General features: G+C 40.8%; 1 protein-coding gene across 1 annotated transcript in view; it reads left to right on the top strand.

Annotated features, from left to right (window-relative positions):
• The first annotated feature begins 8,354 nt into the window (after window positions 1-8,354).
• Window positions 8,355-15,157, top strand: part of HCN1 (hyperpolarization activated cyclic nucleotide gated potassium channel 1) — a 367,795-nt gene continuing 360,992 nt past the window's right edge. Inside the window, exon 1 of the mRNA XM_059919273.1 lies at window positions 8,355-8,761. Within this exon, the coding sequence (XP_059775256.1) occupies window positions 8,355-8,761 (407 nt within the window). The remainder of the gene's footprint in view (window positions 8,762-15,157) is intronic.

The raw sequence follows: 15,157 nt of genomic DNA, 5'->3' as shown, positions 1-15,157 counted from the left end.
CCCTGGTGGTCCAGTGGTTAGGACTCCATGCTTCCACTGCAGGGGGCCTAGTTTCGATCCCTGGTCAGGGAACAAAGATCGCACAAGCCGCGTGGCGCAGCCAAAAACAAACAAACAAAAAAACAAAAAACAAAAAAGATGCCAACGCTGACAAAGGAATTTATTAGAAATTTATTAGACATGTATTAGGAATTTGCTAGACATGTGTTAGGAAGCTTTACCAGTCAAGATCCTGGCAAGAAAAAGGTGGCACACTCAGCAGATTTCATTGAAGATATTTTAATGAGAGGAGATGTGGCCTGCAGAGATATGGGCAGAGTTAAGGAGACCCACAAGGATGGTAAAGCAGCCACATGGGAACTAGTCACAGTTGGGAGGCATTACTGTTCCTAAAGTGGCAGTTATTACCACACCGGGCACAAAGCTATAGCCCTTGAGAAGGCTGTAGGTGCTGTGGCCACAGAGTAAATCAGCCTAGGACAGAATCATGGAAAGGAAGGGAGTAAAGTGGCATAAGGGGAATAAAAACCTGCTTCTTTTTCTCCTCTTGCCCTTCTGTTTTCTCTTGGTCCCTCCTACTGGCCTTGAGAGGTCAGAGTATATGGAGTCCTGGTGATGGGCAGGCCATGGCTCTGAGCCTCTGGGGCACGGGGAGATGAGAAGGGGACAGAGATTAAATCTGGAGGGAGAAATAAAGAATATACAGCCCAGAGATTCACACAATTTAAGGAAGATCTGAACAGTGAGACACAAATGAGGGCAGCCCTATGGAATTCCTGTAGGAGAATCAGTGGAGTGCATCTCTACATTGTTATTGTGGAAAACTCAGCCCCAACTGCCAATTTCACTTAGTCTGTGTTGAAGAGCTCAGATTGTGGGAGAATAACTTCCATGACCTGGCTCTGAGTCAAGCACCCACACTTGTGATGGGAGGAGAGGGTAGCAGGGTCCAGGGATTAGAGCCCAATCCTGCCTCTGTGGAATTTGAAAAGGGCTCCATCTCAAAAGAAAGGGATTATACACCAAGAAAATCAGCAGAAGGCTGTCTCCTGCAATATTAGAATATTTATATCCAATATTTTTTTAACAAAAAAGTAAATTTCTCAAAATGGACACCAATGTTTCAGAATACAGTGATGTTGTTTAATTCATTTCTCAATTCCAATAAGGTCAAAAATTTGCCCTTTTGTGGGATTCTTTACCCTCTTTTTTGCCAGCTAAAATTTTATCCCTAATTCAAGGTCATTTATTTTAGAATAAAAGCTTTTGTTTATAAAATTCTTAAGAAGAGGATATGTGAATGGGTTAGTTTAGTAATAATTGCCACTGTTGGGGTGTGAGGGGCAGGCGACAAAACAGGTAAACAAAATCTCAAAAAGTAGGGTCTGTCAATTGCTAGAGACAACAAGAATCACAAAAATTAACCTTCTTTAACCCAACTCATGCATTCTAATTGATTCAGAACAATAATGGTCTCATTTATAATAGTATGCAACTTCATTTCCAGACTTTCTCTGAAATTTCTTGCTAAGGAGGTGGAGAAAGTCAGCTCTGAGACTCAAAGGTGATCAATGGCCTCTTTGTTGGTGACAGTACCACCTCCTCTCTTTCAGACCATGAGTCATGAGGTTTGGCCTTGGAAATGAAAGGTTAAAGGAAAATACAACTTTAAGAAGGAAAGTAAAATCCATCAATTCAGCATTGGCAAATTATTAACCCCATTTTGTCTTGTTCATTTATTTGCTTATTCATTCATTCATTCATCTGGTGACAAGATATTTAATGATTTTTAATGCCAAGAAACATGTGAGCTTGAAAAAATATCTATCTATCTTTCTATCTATCCAGCTATTATTAAAATAAGAGGCGCATCATTTCAGTTAGTGGCATAGGCAGTGTTGGAGTTAGATGGACCATGGTCAAGCAGTAGCTCCGTCACATAAAAGCTGTGTCAAATTTTTATGTCAGTTAGCCCTCCATCCTACCATGTAAAATAGAGACAATCTTTGCCGTAGTAACTTAAAGTAAGATAGATATCTGTAAAGCACATTGCACAGGGCCCAGCACTGAGTAAGCTGGTATTATCATTAGAAGCTATGGAACTAATATTGCTCACACTCTAGGATAAAAGATACAAATCAGTAATTATAATGCACTGTGGTCATCCCTATAGCAATGAAATGCTTAATGATATATAAAATGAATTAATAGCCAAAGATTTATCCAAACAAACAAAACAAACCTCAAGTACTATGTTAAGTAAAAGTGGTGAAAGCAAAAATCCTTATCTTGTTCTTGATCTTGGAGGAAAAACTTTCCATCTTTCCCCATTGATACAATGTTTGCTATGGGTTTTTCATATATGGTTTTTTATTATGTTGAGGTGGTTTCCTTCCATCCTAGTTTGTTCAAGGTTTGTTTTTTTTGTTTTTTAATATTTATGTATTTATTTATTTATTTATGGCTGTGTTGGGTCTTCGTTTCTGTGCGAGGGCTTTCTCTAGTTGTGGCAAGCGGGGGCCACTCTTCATCGCGGTGTGCGGACCTCTCACTATCGCAGCCTCTCTTGTTGCGGAGCACAGGCTCCAGACGTGCAGGCTCAGTAATTGTGGCTCACGGGCCCAGCTGCTCCGCGGCATGTGGGATCTTCCCAGACCAGGGCTCGAACCCGTGTCCCCTGCATTGGCAGGCAGATTCTCAACCACTGCGCCACCAGGGAAGCCCTGTTCGAGGTTTTCAATCATGAAAGAGCATTGGAATTTGTCAAATGCCTCTTCATCAATTGAAATCACCATGTGAGTTTTTTTCCTTTATTCTGTTACTGTGGTGTATTACTTTGAATGATTTTCTTATGTTGAGATATTCATTCAGGAATAAATCCCCCTTGATCAGTGTACAATTCTTTTAAAAATGCTGCTGAATTTGGTTTGCTATTATTTTGTTGAGGACTTTTGTATCAATGTTCATAGGGATATTGGTATATAGTTTTCTTTACTTGTAGTTTATTTGTCTGGTTTGGGTATCAGGGTTGGGCTAGTCTCATGGAATGAGTTAAAAAGTGTTCTGTAATCTTCAACTTTTTTGAAAAGTTTAAGTACTGGCATTTGTTGTTCTTTAAATGTTTGGTAGAATTCACCAAAGTGAAGCCATCAGGTCCAGGGCTTTTCTTTTTGGGGGAGGAGATTTTTTTTTTTATTACTGATTCAATTTTCTTACTAGTTATAGGTCTATTCAGATTTCCTATTTCTTCATGATTTTGTCCTGGTAGGTTTTGGGTTTCTAAGAGTTTGTCCATTTCATTTAGGTTATCCAATTTGTTAGCATACAATTACTCTTAGTACTCTCTTATAATCCTCTTTATGTCTGTAGAATCAGTAGTGATGTCCCCATTTCAATTTATTTTAGTAATTTAAATCTTCTCTCTTTTTTTTTATAGTCCATCTAGTTAAAGGTTAGTCAGTTTTGTTCATCTTTTCAAAGAACTAACTTTTAATTTCATTAATATTCTCTATTATTTTCTATTCTCTATTTCATTCATCTCTGCTCTAATCTTTATTATTTCCTTCCTTCTGATAACTTGAGTTTAGTTTGTTCTCCTTTTTCTAGTTCCTTACTTTGTAAAGTTAGGTTGTTGATTTGAGATATCTCTTGTTTTTTTAATGTAAGCATTTATGGCTATAAGTTTCCCCCTTTGCACTGATTTCATCGTGTCCCGTATGTTTTGGTATGTTGTATTTTTGTTTCCATTCATCTTAACTATTTTCTAACTTCTTTTGTGATTTCTTCTTTGATCCACTGGTTGTTTAAGAGTGTGCTGTTTAATTCCCACAAATCTGTGAATTTTCCAGTTTTATTTCTGTTATTGATTTTTAACTTCTTCCCGTTGTGGTCAGAGAAGATACTATGTATGATGTCTATCTTTTAAAATCTATTGAGGCTTAATTTGTGGGCTAACATATGGTTTATCCTGGAAAATGTCCCCTGTGCACTTGAGAAGAATGTGTGTGCCATTGCTGTAGGGAATGTTCTGTATGTGTCTATTAGATCTAGTTGGTTTATTTTGTTAAGTCCTCTGTTTCCTTACTTATCTTCTAGTTGTTCTGTCCGTTGTTGAGAGTAGAGTTTGGAAGTCCCCAACTATTATTGTAGAACTGTCCACTTCTCCCATTGTCAGTTTTTGCTTCATATATATTGATGGTCTGTCATTAGGTGTGTAAATGTTTATAATTGTTATGTCTTTGTGCTGTATTGTACCTTAATATATAATGTCCTTCTTTGTCTCTTATAACTTTTGATTTAAAATCTATCTTGTCTGATATTAATATAGCCAGCTCTTCTCTCCTTTGGTTACTATTGCATGGACTATATTTTTCCATCCTTTCACCTTCAATGAATTTTCCATGTTTACTTTGTATGAACTTTCTAATTTCTATTATTCTAAATCCTATTATTAATTGTGATGGTAATGCAGCTGATTCTTCTGGTTTTCCAGGGAGGCAATATTATCAACAGAAAATACTACATATTGCAGACATGCTGAGTTTGAGTGTCTTGTTCTGACTTTAATAGCACCAGTGTTTCACATTAAGCATGATATTGGCGGTTGCTTTCCAAATAGACACTCAAGTTCGCCTGTGCATGAGACAGAGAGGCTGTGAGGTTGCCTTTCGTCAGATGTTCTTTTCACTGCAATGGTAAGCCATTGCCTTCTTCAACAGAGACAGATCTGACTTTATTTCCTTACATGTGAAATGTGTATTTAACGTATTTCTCTGTCCTAGTACAGGGACTGAAATGTTTTATCCCTTAAACCTTTAAATTTCCCTAAGAATTTTCCAATAAGCTGTCAAACTTCAAATTGCCCATCTATCTTTTTTTGGTCTCATTTCACATGTGCTTGCGTCTGCTGCATGGAGATTTTATTTTAGTTTCATATTAATCTTCTGCTGCTGCCTGCAATTTGATTTTAAGCAGAGTATTAAAGGAAACAGGGAACATTTAAAAAGATGCATGATCCTTGTATGTACTGCACAACACTCATTTAACTACTAATGGGACATTCTCATGAAATGAATTCATAATTGATATTCTCTGATGAGACCTCAGAAATCAAATTCCTTTGAAATACAAGTCACTTTGACATCTAATGACGTAGAATGAAACATGATGGTAATCCTACTTCTAAGATGACTGAAAAAAAAAAAACAGTCTAATTTAGCTCTATGGATTTCAGCCTGAGATAGTTTATCAATGAACAGACATGGAAACATGCTGAGGAGAGGTTATCCTCAAAATTCAGGCCTATTCTGGATATGATACATATGTGTCTGGAGCAGTTAGACGAGGGATAGGACGATGGGAGGAGGAAGTGAAAATAGGAAAGTAAAATTTAGGTCTGGGGCTGGAGAGTAGGAAGATAAACAGGAGCAAACCCTAACTTGCCCTTATCTCCTCAATTTCACTCTGAGCGAATAATCAGTCCCTAATTTCTTCCTTGGTCAAAAACTTCTCTAATTCATTCAGTGAATTCAGAAATAGAACAACTAAACAATGAAAGAAATTTGTGCTAGCCACAGAAGTTGTTTCACTATTGGGTCACATTCTAAAACACATTTGCTAATTCTGTCTATCTGTCTGTCACTCATTGCTTTCATTCTTTTATAGCTTTCACTCTGTTCTAATCTTCCTGTAACTTCTCTCTTTTTATAAGGAAGCTTTTAATGTAAGTCCACGTTCTAAATGACTTTAAATCAACAGTCTGAAAGGAAAATGAAGAAACTTGACTTTTTCTATTGCTGGCAACTTTAAGTTAATAAATGGGTATAATATACATATTCTCCAAATTTTAAAAAACAATATATTGTTTTGAGAATTTAAATGAATGAAAAATGGCCTAAAAGCTATACCTGGAACAACCAATGAATGGTTTGTGACCCTGTTTAAACATTTCTTTGTTCTATTTTGAAAACCTGTTTTTCAGTAATTCTGTCATATTTAGTACAGACGTTGAAACTGAGAAAAATTCTGACAAAAATAACTGCCTGATCATGATTAAGATTAAGTTGAAAAAGAACAAATAGAAGGATTGGCTTGAAGAAAACAGAAAGTGACTTAAACTCAGTTAACATAACATTTTTGATGGTATATTTTTAAATTATTATAAAATTTAAAATTTATGCTAAAATATACATTGTCACACTCATGACTGAAAATAGAGGGATTGGAGAAGCCTGCAGAATGGGAGGAAAGTAGGGAACATCTTTAGTCTAATAAAGAGAAGCTTCCTGAGTAATCCAGCCTTTCTTAGGAAGAACTGTGCTTTAGGCAGTGTTGGTTTTTATCCATCCCCTTGGCTTCCTTCTTCCCTCAGCACCTGGTATCCTCACCTGACCTCTTGGATTTCCAAAGTCCCTACTTTGATATAGATCGCAGCACTATATTGTTCCTATTTTCCTTATTTCTTACCATTGAAATTTGGCCACCTAGGCTTATTTCTTAAGGTTCGGGTTTTTGATTAGCTGAAAACATATGGTGTCTGAGTCAGGGTGGAGCTCACTGAACAAAGAGATTTAGCATAGACTATGGTAAGTAGAGTGGAAAGGGGAATCTTACAGAATTAGAGCACAGCTAGGCCTAAAGGCTTCTAGTTTTTTCTGCTTCTCTCTTCTTTTTTCTCTGTTCTCTGCTTCCATTCTCAGCCCCTGTTAACCCCTCATGGGGGCCTCTAGTTGTCTTCCTCTGTCTTTATCCCTGCCTCTCCTATTCTCAGTTGGCTTCATCCCCATTCAGTTTTTCAGGAAAGCACTTTGACCCCACTCATTTTTTTGTGCTAGGCCATTGGTCACCAGCTTGTCACAGATTCCCTCCCCAAAGTGCCCACTCCTCTCCCCCTAAAATGTGGCTGTAGTCAACAGGACCCATGAGATCAGGGACTCTTGGCAGGGCAGGAATTCCTTTAAAGAGTCTGCTGGCAGGAAGGCGATGCTTGTGTCTGGAACAGATGTTTTGGGACATCTGGGAGTCCTGAAGCTCTTCAGACTTGGGGCTGCCCTGCTGAGGGACCGGTGAGTTTGGCAGCACATCCTGCTTCCTTTAGCTGATCCACTGGGTTTGGGAGACACCGAGGGAATAAGAGGAATCTCAGAAGGCTTTCTTCAGCATCAGCAGCATGCTGTAAGTTTCACTTGAGAATACTTTCCCCCGTCTGAAATTGTGATGACATTCTGCCTAGATTCTAAGACATCTTGGCCTTCCTGGTGAGGCATAGGTGACCACTGCCCAACATACATGCCTCTCAGTGTGTTTCATTGATTACATAACATGAAAAGTTAGGTCAGCTCTGGTGAGGTTTCCCTAACACACTTTTCTTTCAGTATTGGCCGCTGGAAGACCTGCGTAGTGATGTGAGTGGCCTTGGGAAGAAAGAAATCCCATCTTCTGCGTAACAAGCTCGGAGAGAATAAACAAGGATAAGTGTAAGGAGGTCAGCTGTCGGTCCCTAGGTGCAGAGCTTCATCTGAAAAGCCCCAAGCAGCTGATTACCCTGGGTTACACAGAATCTAGTCTCTTTTCCCTGTGTGCCTCTCTCCTTCAAGTGCACACACTCACACACACACACACACACAGACACACACACAAAGTTCACTTCTACTCATTAAATTTATCGTCCATTGTCAAATCTTACTTTCTTATGTACACCTAGCTGTACGCTGAATTTTCTGCACGCAGAGCCAGCCTCTCTGCCTTTCCCGATCTGTAACATCATTCAAACAGGCATTCAATGTGACAAGGTCTCAATGAGTTCAAGGATGTTTGTTTCTTTTGGATAAATATACATCCGCTGGCTCAGTCTTTCTCCCTCTGTCTTTCTGACTCTTTCTCCTTTTTCATGCAAACATACACCGAGTCTCTCACAACACGTGCGAATAAATGTCTCGAGGGCTACTGAGTTCAATGTCACGCTGGGCAGAAGTGGAGCAAGAGTGGAGCGAGAGCGTGCGGCGTGCGGGCGGGGAGAGTCCCTTTCCGGCCAGCAGAGGGCAGCCGCCGGGAGGCGCTGGCGCGCGAGGGCTGAGCGGAGCCTCGCCTCGCTCGGGCAGCCTCAGCCTCAGCACCAGGCGCGGCGGAGCGGGGAGCGCAGCCACTGAGGGCAGCGGCGGCGGCGGGAGCCAGGCGCGCAGCGAGCAGCGGCGCGGGCGGGAAGCAGAAGCCGCCGCCGCCGCCGCCGCCGCCGCGACGGGCAGCCGGGCTCGGCGGCCGCCGGATTGGGCCCCTGCCCCCTCCGCTTCGTGTCCCCGGCGCCAGGCGGCCGGCGAGTCTGGAGCCCGCGCCGTCGCCGGCCGCGTCCCCCGGGCATGGAAGGAGGCGGCAAGCCCAACTCGTCGTCCAACAGCCGGGACGATGGCAACAACGTCTTTCCCACCAAGGCGCCCGCGACGGGCTCGGGGCCTGCCGCGGCCGAGAAGCGCCTGGGCACCCCGCCGGGGGGCAGCGGGGCCGGCGGGAAGGAGCAGGGCAATTCCGTGTGCTTCAAGGTGGACGGCGGCGGCGGCGGCGGCGAGGAGCCGGCCGGCGGCTTCGAGGACGCCGAGGGGCCCCGGCGGCAGTACGGCTTCATGCAGCGGCAGTTCACCTCCATGCTGCAGCCCGGGGTCAACAAATTCTCCCTCCGCATGTTTGGGAGCCAGAAGGCGGTGGAGAAGGAGCAGGAAAGGGTTAAAACTGCAGGCTTCTGGATTATCCACCCTTACAGCGATTTCAGGTGAGGGCTCCCTGTCGCCGCCCCACCCTCCCTTCCGGGCGCGCCCTCTAACGCGCTTCCTCGCTCTTGGGAGGGGGCGCCGGGCGGGCGGCGGGCGGCGCCGCCGGAGGCTGGCCCTCGGGCGACGGGCTCGACTCTTCCACAACTAGTTTCCACCCAGGAGGAGGTTGTCTGAGGTGTTCCTGTTGCCCGGGCACGCCGGGGAGGTTCTCCTGCTTTGCCTCGGGAACTTTGGGGCCAGGTCGGGGAAGAAGGCCACGGTGACCCCCGGATGGGAGGTTGCTAAGTTGTGCAGGGAAACTTTCCCTTCGGAGATGAGAGTGTAAGAAAGTGGCCAGAAAGTCGTCTTGGGGGTGCCACCCTTCCTCGCGCTACTCCCCCAAGAAGTGGGTCCCTCCCAGAGGGGAAGCAGGCGCCCCTGGGTTTGAGGAGAGGATGGGGCGGCCGGAGACAGTGACTCACAGGTCCCAGCCGGTCCAGCCTCTCTCGCCTGTGGGGAGTGTTATTAGTCTGTTTCTCATCCGCTTGTAGTCGCTGGGTATCCTCAGTGCCTTGCTTCAGGAGAGCGGCTGGCAGGCCGAGGAAGGGTAATTTGCGCTTGGAGAGTCCCTGACTTGAGATTTCAGTGGAGCTGGCGCTGCCAGGTGGGGCAGGAGCGTGACAGGAAGCCTCGAGTTCCTGAAACGGACACAGGGGGCGTTTCCAGAGCCCCCATCCTGAAACAGAGGGACACCCTTTCTTGACCTTGGCTACTAGTCTATTTCAGAAATTTCTTTCCCGTTTCCCAACTCGGGAACAAGGGCAGGAGAGCTGTCAGCTGTCAAGGAAACTCTGCTTCGGCGAATTAAAATTAAGACATTTCCTGATCTTATTTGCCCCCCAGGTATTCATTCGGTTATAAGCATGTTTAGAGATTATCAAATGAAGGTCGTGAAGTAGATCCTCTTATTAGTGCGCGAACACCCTGCTGTCACCTTATCTTAGCGCCGGAAGAAGGCTGGGCTTTTAATTTAAAAAAAAAACACACAAAAAACCCCAAAATTAAAACTCTGGGTGACATCTATCTATCCATTTATTGCTGAAATCGTTCGGAAAAGAAAAAGAAGAAAAAGAGTGTGTGCACAAACTAAGAAGTTTTAATAGGCTGCTGTTAAACAGCAAACGAATGTAGCAATAAAAAGCGGCATTACTTTGAGTTATGTTTAGAAGCTAAGGGACATTGCCTTCAACTCCACGCCTTAATGGGAGCTGTCCACAGTTCTGAATGACATTAGCTATGGAAAACCCATACTCCTGCCACACAAAGCCTTGGAGCAACTAACTGTCTTCAACTTCTCTGAGATATATATACACAACATATATTCTCAGAAATAAGTAGCCACTATTATTTATGGATAGGGTGAATGGATTTTAGGAAGTGTGGAATGTGTAAGGTTCTTACTTGCAAAACCACATAGCAAAGTCCAAAGGAGGACTTATAAAACCTAACAACATTTATAGTCTATGGAAAATTAAGAGTTTGACAGAAAAAATGTTCATATGAAAAGGATCTACTAAATAATCAAACATATTTCCTCCATTAGGGAGATACTTACAGAAGCAAACTTATGAATCACCCTGTTCTAAGGTGTATAAGATTTTCATGTTCTTTAGAATTTTAAAGGTTGAAATAAAATGTAGAATACTATCTGTACCTCAGTCTTCAATGGAAATATATTGCAACCCATATTATAATTTTTTCATGAAAAAACTTTACATGGAAACAGCCTTCAGTCTTAATAAGAAAAGTAAGCATAGCTTTCCAGAAATATATGTAGTTCAATATTTACATGCAAATAAAATGCTAAACTTTGTTTATTTAATTTCACACTCAACTAAATGGTTACTTATGATACTTTTATTTCTTGAACAGTGTGAAAAGAGACTACACTTTTTCAAAATGGTAGACTGTATCAAATAATTAAACTTTTATCAGTTACTACATAAAAACCATGGGGCCACCTTTCAGGAATCGGCATACTGTGCCAAAATCTTTTGAATGAATGAAATTAATGAAATTAAAGATTCTCCACATTTTCCCAAATGAATCATGTGAGACAAAATATCTCTTTAAAACAAAAAAATTGTTACTAAAAGGAAGAAATTGAATTCAGTTGATGGTTCAATTTTATCATGCATTTTAAAGAAATGAGAGATGATTAAAGAGTGCACTAATACCCTAAACAAACTCTGCTGTGGAACAGTTTGGAGTATTTGATTTTCCCTTGCATAATTGGAAAAAGAAAATGATAGACATAAATTAAACAGCTACTATGATTTAGGTTTTTAACTGGAAGGAATCTGAAAGAAATAGATTTAAAAACTCACAAGTACCACACACCGGTTTTCTAAAACGACAAACTAAGGAAGAAATATAAATACTTGCTTGTATATGTTTAAGTCTTATTATTATTTCATTGATGTGTTTACATGATCTCAATACCAATATAAGATTTCTCAGAATCTATAACATGTCAGGATAACATAATGAAAAAAGCAAAAATAAGAAAGACAATTCTGGCAGTATTTTTTTTTTTCCTAAAGGAAAAGCCATATGGGAGTAATCACCCACACAACAGAAATGTTATAGTCTTGATCTCCTCACCTCAGACCCTTCCCTGATGAAGACATTTTAAGGGAAGTGCTTTGCTATGTTTCATACAAATGCCAAACTTAAGCTCAGTCATCATTTAGTGGCTGAGAAAGTGACACTTAAGAATAGATTTCCGTGGAGAACGGGGGAGATACCAGAAATTAAAGATACCCAAGGCTTTTTCCTTCACTATCCTAAGCCTTTGCAGGGCCAGGGAAGTTTTGCAGGCAGCTCTTTGGTCAGCCCCACACTGCTGAGTGTAGCATGAGCCCGCCACTCCAGGGCATGTCAGGACTTTTAACGCTGTGGCTAGCGGTCTAGGCCCTTCTCAGGATGATTGATTTCTAAGTCAGACTCCTTTCTCCTTCCCTCAGGCAGCAGGGCTGTGCTGCCACTGAGACTCCCAGAGAGCTAGCTCGGTGCTGCTGTCACCCGCCTGGGCCCAAGAGTGCTATTGCTGTGTCTGGAGGGTAGTTTTCTCCTATCTCCGGTGTAAGTAAGGCAGAGGCCCTGTATTTCCCTTCCTTCTCAGGGGAGGATGATGTTAGAAACCTTCAGGGACTGAAGAGGCGTCAAATACCATCAATACTGTTGGAAATAGCTGGGGGGTAGCTAGAGAATTTAGTAAAAAAAAATTGTATGTTTTTGTTTATACCATGGTGTATAATCACCCAAACTAGGGAAAATATAGTTACTTAAAAAATAAGATTACACTGATTTTTGTGTGGTGAGGACATGGTCTCAGTCTTACTGAGTTTCATGTGAACAACACACACAAATATTTAATTTGAAGATTAAATATGATTTTGAGATTACTAATAGTGATTTTACATTTATTAGCTAAAACTTTACTTTTCATTCATTAAATAAAAAAGTGACACTGGTCAAGCATTGTGCTTTCGTAGCCAATCCATAGTTATGATATAATCATTCAAGTGCATTGAAAGAATAGCTAGAGGACTTTTGTGGATGTTTGTTATTATGTGAGAAATTTACCTTAGAAGAATTTATCAACAGATTATTTGTCATTTCAGAGATTCTGACATTATTTTGTTGGATCATGCTTACATAAGTACTTTTTTTAAAAATAATGCTCCCATTCCATATATATTGCCAGCAAACCTCTTGCCTCTGGTAAGGGAGGAGATTTTATATCTTGACTCATTATTTCTTCCACTGCTTTTCATCAATTAGTGTGAATAACTGTGAAAAGCTTATTGTGTCGTAAGTACACAAGGACTCTAGAGATGGGAGTCACTTCCTGAAGATTCTGCCATATCTGGGCTTCCGTCTCTGCCTCATGTTGCATCCACAACTGTGCTGATGTCAGAGATCACTGATATGTTCATTAGTGAAGGGAAGCTTTCTCCATATAACAGTTCATCAGAGAGAGAACGCATGTTTCTAGGAGCTTCTCCTGAGAAAACAGTTCAACCTTCTGGGGTTTAAAGACTAATTAGCCTACTGCTATGTTATCTTTATGCTGAATACACTGTATTCTCCCAGCAATGCTCATTTTATTTGCTTTCCATATCAACACAGCCAAAATTGACCGTAAGAATTTACTTTTTTTCCTGTTAGGTGAACCTTTTTATATCTTATAAATTCAATTAAGTTCTTCTTAGTGGCTCTAGCAACTGTTAAGCCCAATTAAAGTGAAACTATTTGAAAGATTCGGAGGTATGAATTTATTCAGTTACTTTTTCTTAGTATACATGTAAGCTATAAAACTTTAAATTTTATTAAATATTTCATTATTTAATTGCAGTTAATAGATATAGTGATCATACTATTAAAATATTACGAGATATTTTCCATTGTTTTCTGAGCAACTTTGCCTTTAAACCTACTTTTGGGGACATGGTGTAAATTGAGTAATTGGGCAGAAGCACTTTTACCAATTCATATTTAATTATGTGGGCTTGTATTTATGAACTTGCATGGTGAATAATAATGAAAGAATTTCAAATGCATTGGAACCATATATTAGTTACCATTGTTATCATAGGGTCATTTAACAGAATCTAGTTAAACTATATCTGCTTGATCGAAAACCAGAAATCAAAATAACACCAACACCAGAAAACAATTTAAATAGTATTTGTAATTCTGCATTATTCCACTCAATGAACCTGTGTCCCCGAGTGAGTATGAGGCAAGCAAAATATATCTGTGATCCTGATGTGAGCATTTTGCTATCCTGAGTGTAATTCTTATGTTTAGCAGATAATTCACTCCCTTACTTGGAGACAAAAATTGGGTTTAGGATGAAGACTTTCCAATAGAGTTTCTTGTAGGTATCATACAAATTATGGCAGACCATCAGCACTGCAGGAAGAGTACTGAACATGTTCAGGGTCTGTGACAAATTTCCATTTTATCATTTTGGGCAAAGAAGTAGCAAACTGTGAATTAGGCTGACACCATATATTTTAGGACGAGAGGTAGTGGTAATGAAGAAAAAGTCTGCATACACTAGGGTAAAAAACTATTTTCACTTACATTTTCTTCTAAAAATAATTTTTTTGTGTGTGTGTGAAGGCATCTTGATGTACAACTTAGCATTATTTCCCAGCCCCCCCCAAAAAAAATCAGGGGAAAATGGCGGTGCTTCCTGGTTCATCCTGGAATTTTCTGTTTTTGCAAAATAAACCTCATGGCTCTATTAATTCTGTGTGTGTGTGTGTGTGTGCACGCACGCGTGAGAGAGAGAGAGAGAGAAACTCTTCAAGGGACATCTGTATACAAGGGACATCTGATAAATGCTCATTTATCTGACACACTTCACCCAAGTTTGAGTGATAAAAATTGATTTTGTGACTCTTTTCAAGTTTATTCATTTATTTCCTCATAATATTCTTCAACCGTTTCACCTAATAACTGACCACTCAGTTAAAGCAAGGTAGCAAAATTATGCATGCCTCAGATTTACAATTTAACAGTCTTATTTACATAGACCTGTTTTTATCTTCAAGATGTTATTTATAACTCTAAAGAAGTAAGGCTAATTACATACACATAGTTAGCAACTGTTTACAAATTTTATATGTTCAAGTTTGTTTCCAGTATTTCAGTATTGTTAACAGTGCTGCAGCAAACATCTTTGCGCATGACTTTTCTTCATTATATTCTGTACCTGTTAATTAATACTGCTATCAATTGAGACACTTCTTAAAATTATAAGTGACGTGGGTTCACTAGTGTTGATGTTCCTGTTTAGGTATTCACAGGCAGTTTTAGGACGGAAGGTCAAAATTGTCCCCCATTCTATTCATCATAGAGTACATAGAGTGGTAAGAGTGATCTTATGTCATGTCCTGTTATCCAGTGTCTAATGATGTTATCGTGCTGTTTAGTCCCTTGAGGCCTTCCCATTACTCTTGAATACATTTTTTTTTAAAGATTATACAATTCTTTTTTTTTTTAATTAATTAATTAATTAATTAATTTTTGGCTGTGTTGGGTCTTCGTTTCTGTGCGAGGGCTTTCTGTAGTTGCAGCGAGCGGGGGCCACTCTTCATCGCGGTGCGCGGGCCTCTCACTGTCGCGGCCTCTCTTGTTGCGGAGCACAGGCTCCAGATGCGCAGGCTCAGTAGTTGGGGCTCACGGGCCCAGTTGCTCCGCGACATGTGGGATCTTCCCAGACCAGGGCTCGAACCCGTGTCCCCTGCATTGGCAGGCAGAGTCTCAACCACTGCGCCACCAGGGAAGCCCTCTTGAATACATTTGATAAACCTTCCATGAGCTACAGGACCTTGCATAAT

Source organism: Balaenoptera ricei, chromosome 3 (genome assembly GCF_028023285.1).
Source record: "Balaenoptera ricei isolate mBalRic1 chromosome 3, mBalRic1.hap2, whole genome shotgun sequence".
Lineage (NCBI taxonomy): Eukaryota > Metazoa > Chordata > Mammalia > Artiodactyla > Balaenopteridae > Balaenoptera > Balaenoptera ricei.
Note: the sequence above shows the minus strand (reverse complement) of the source record. Positions and strands in the feature narration are given on the sequence as shown.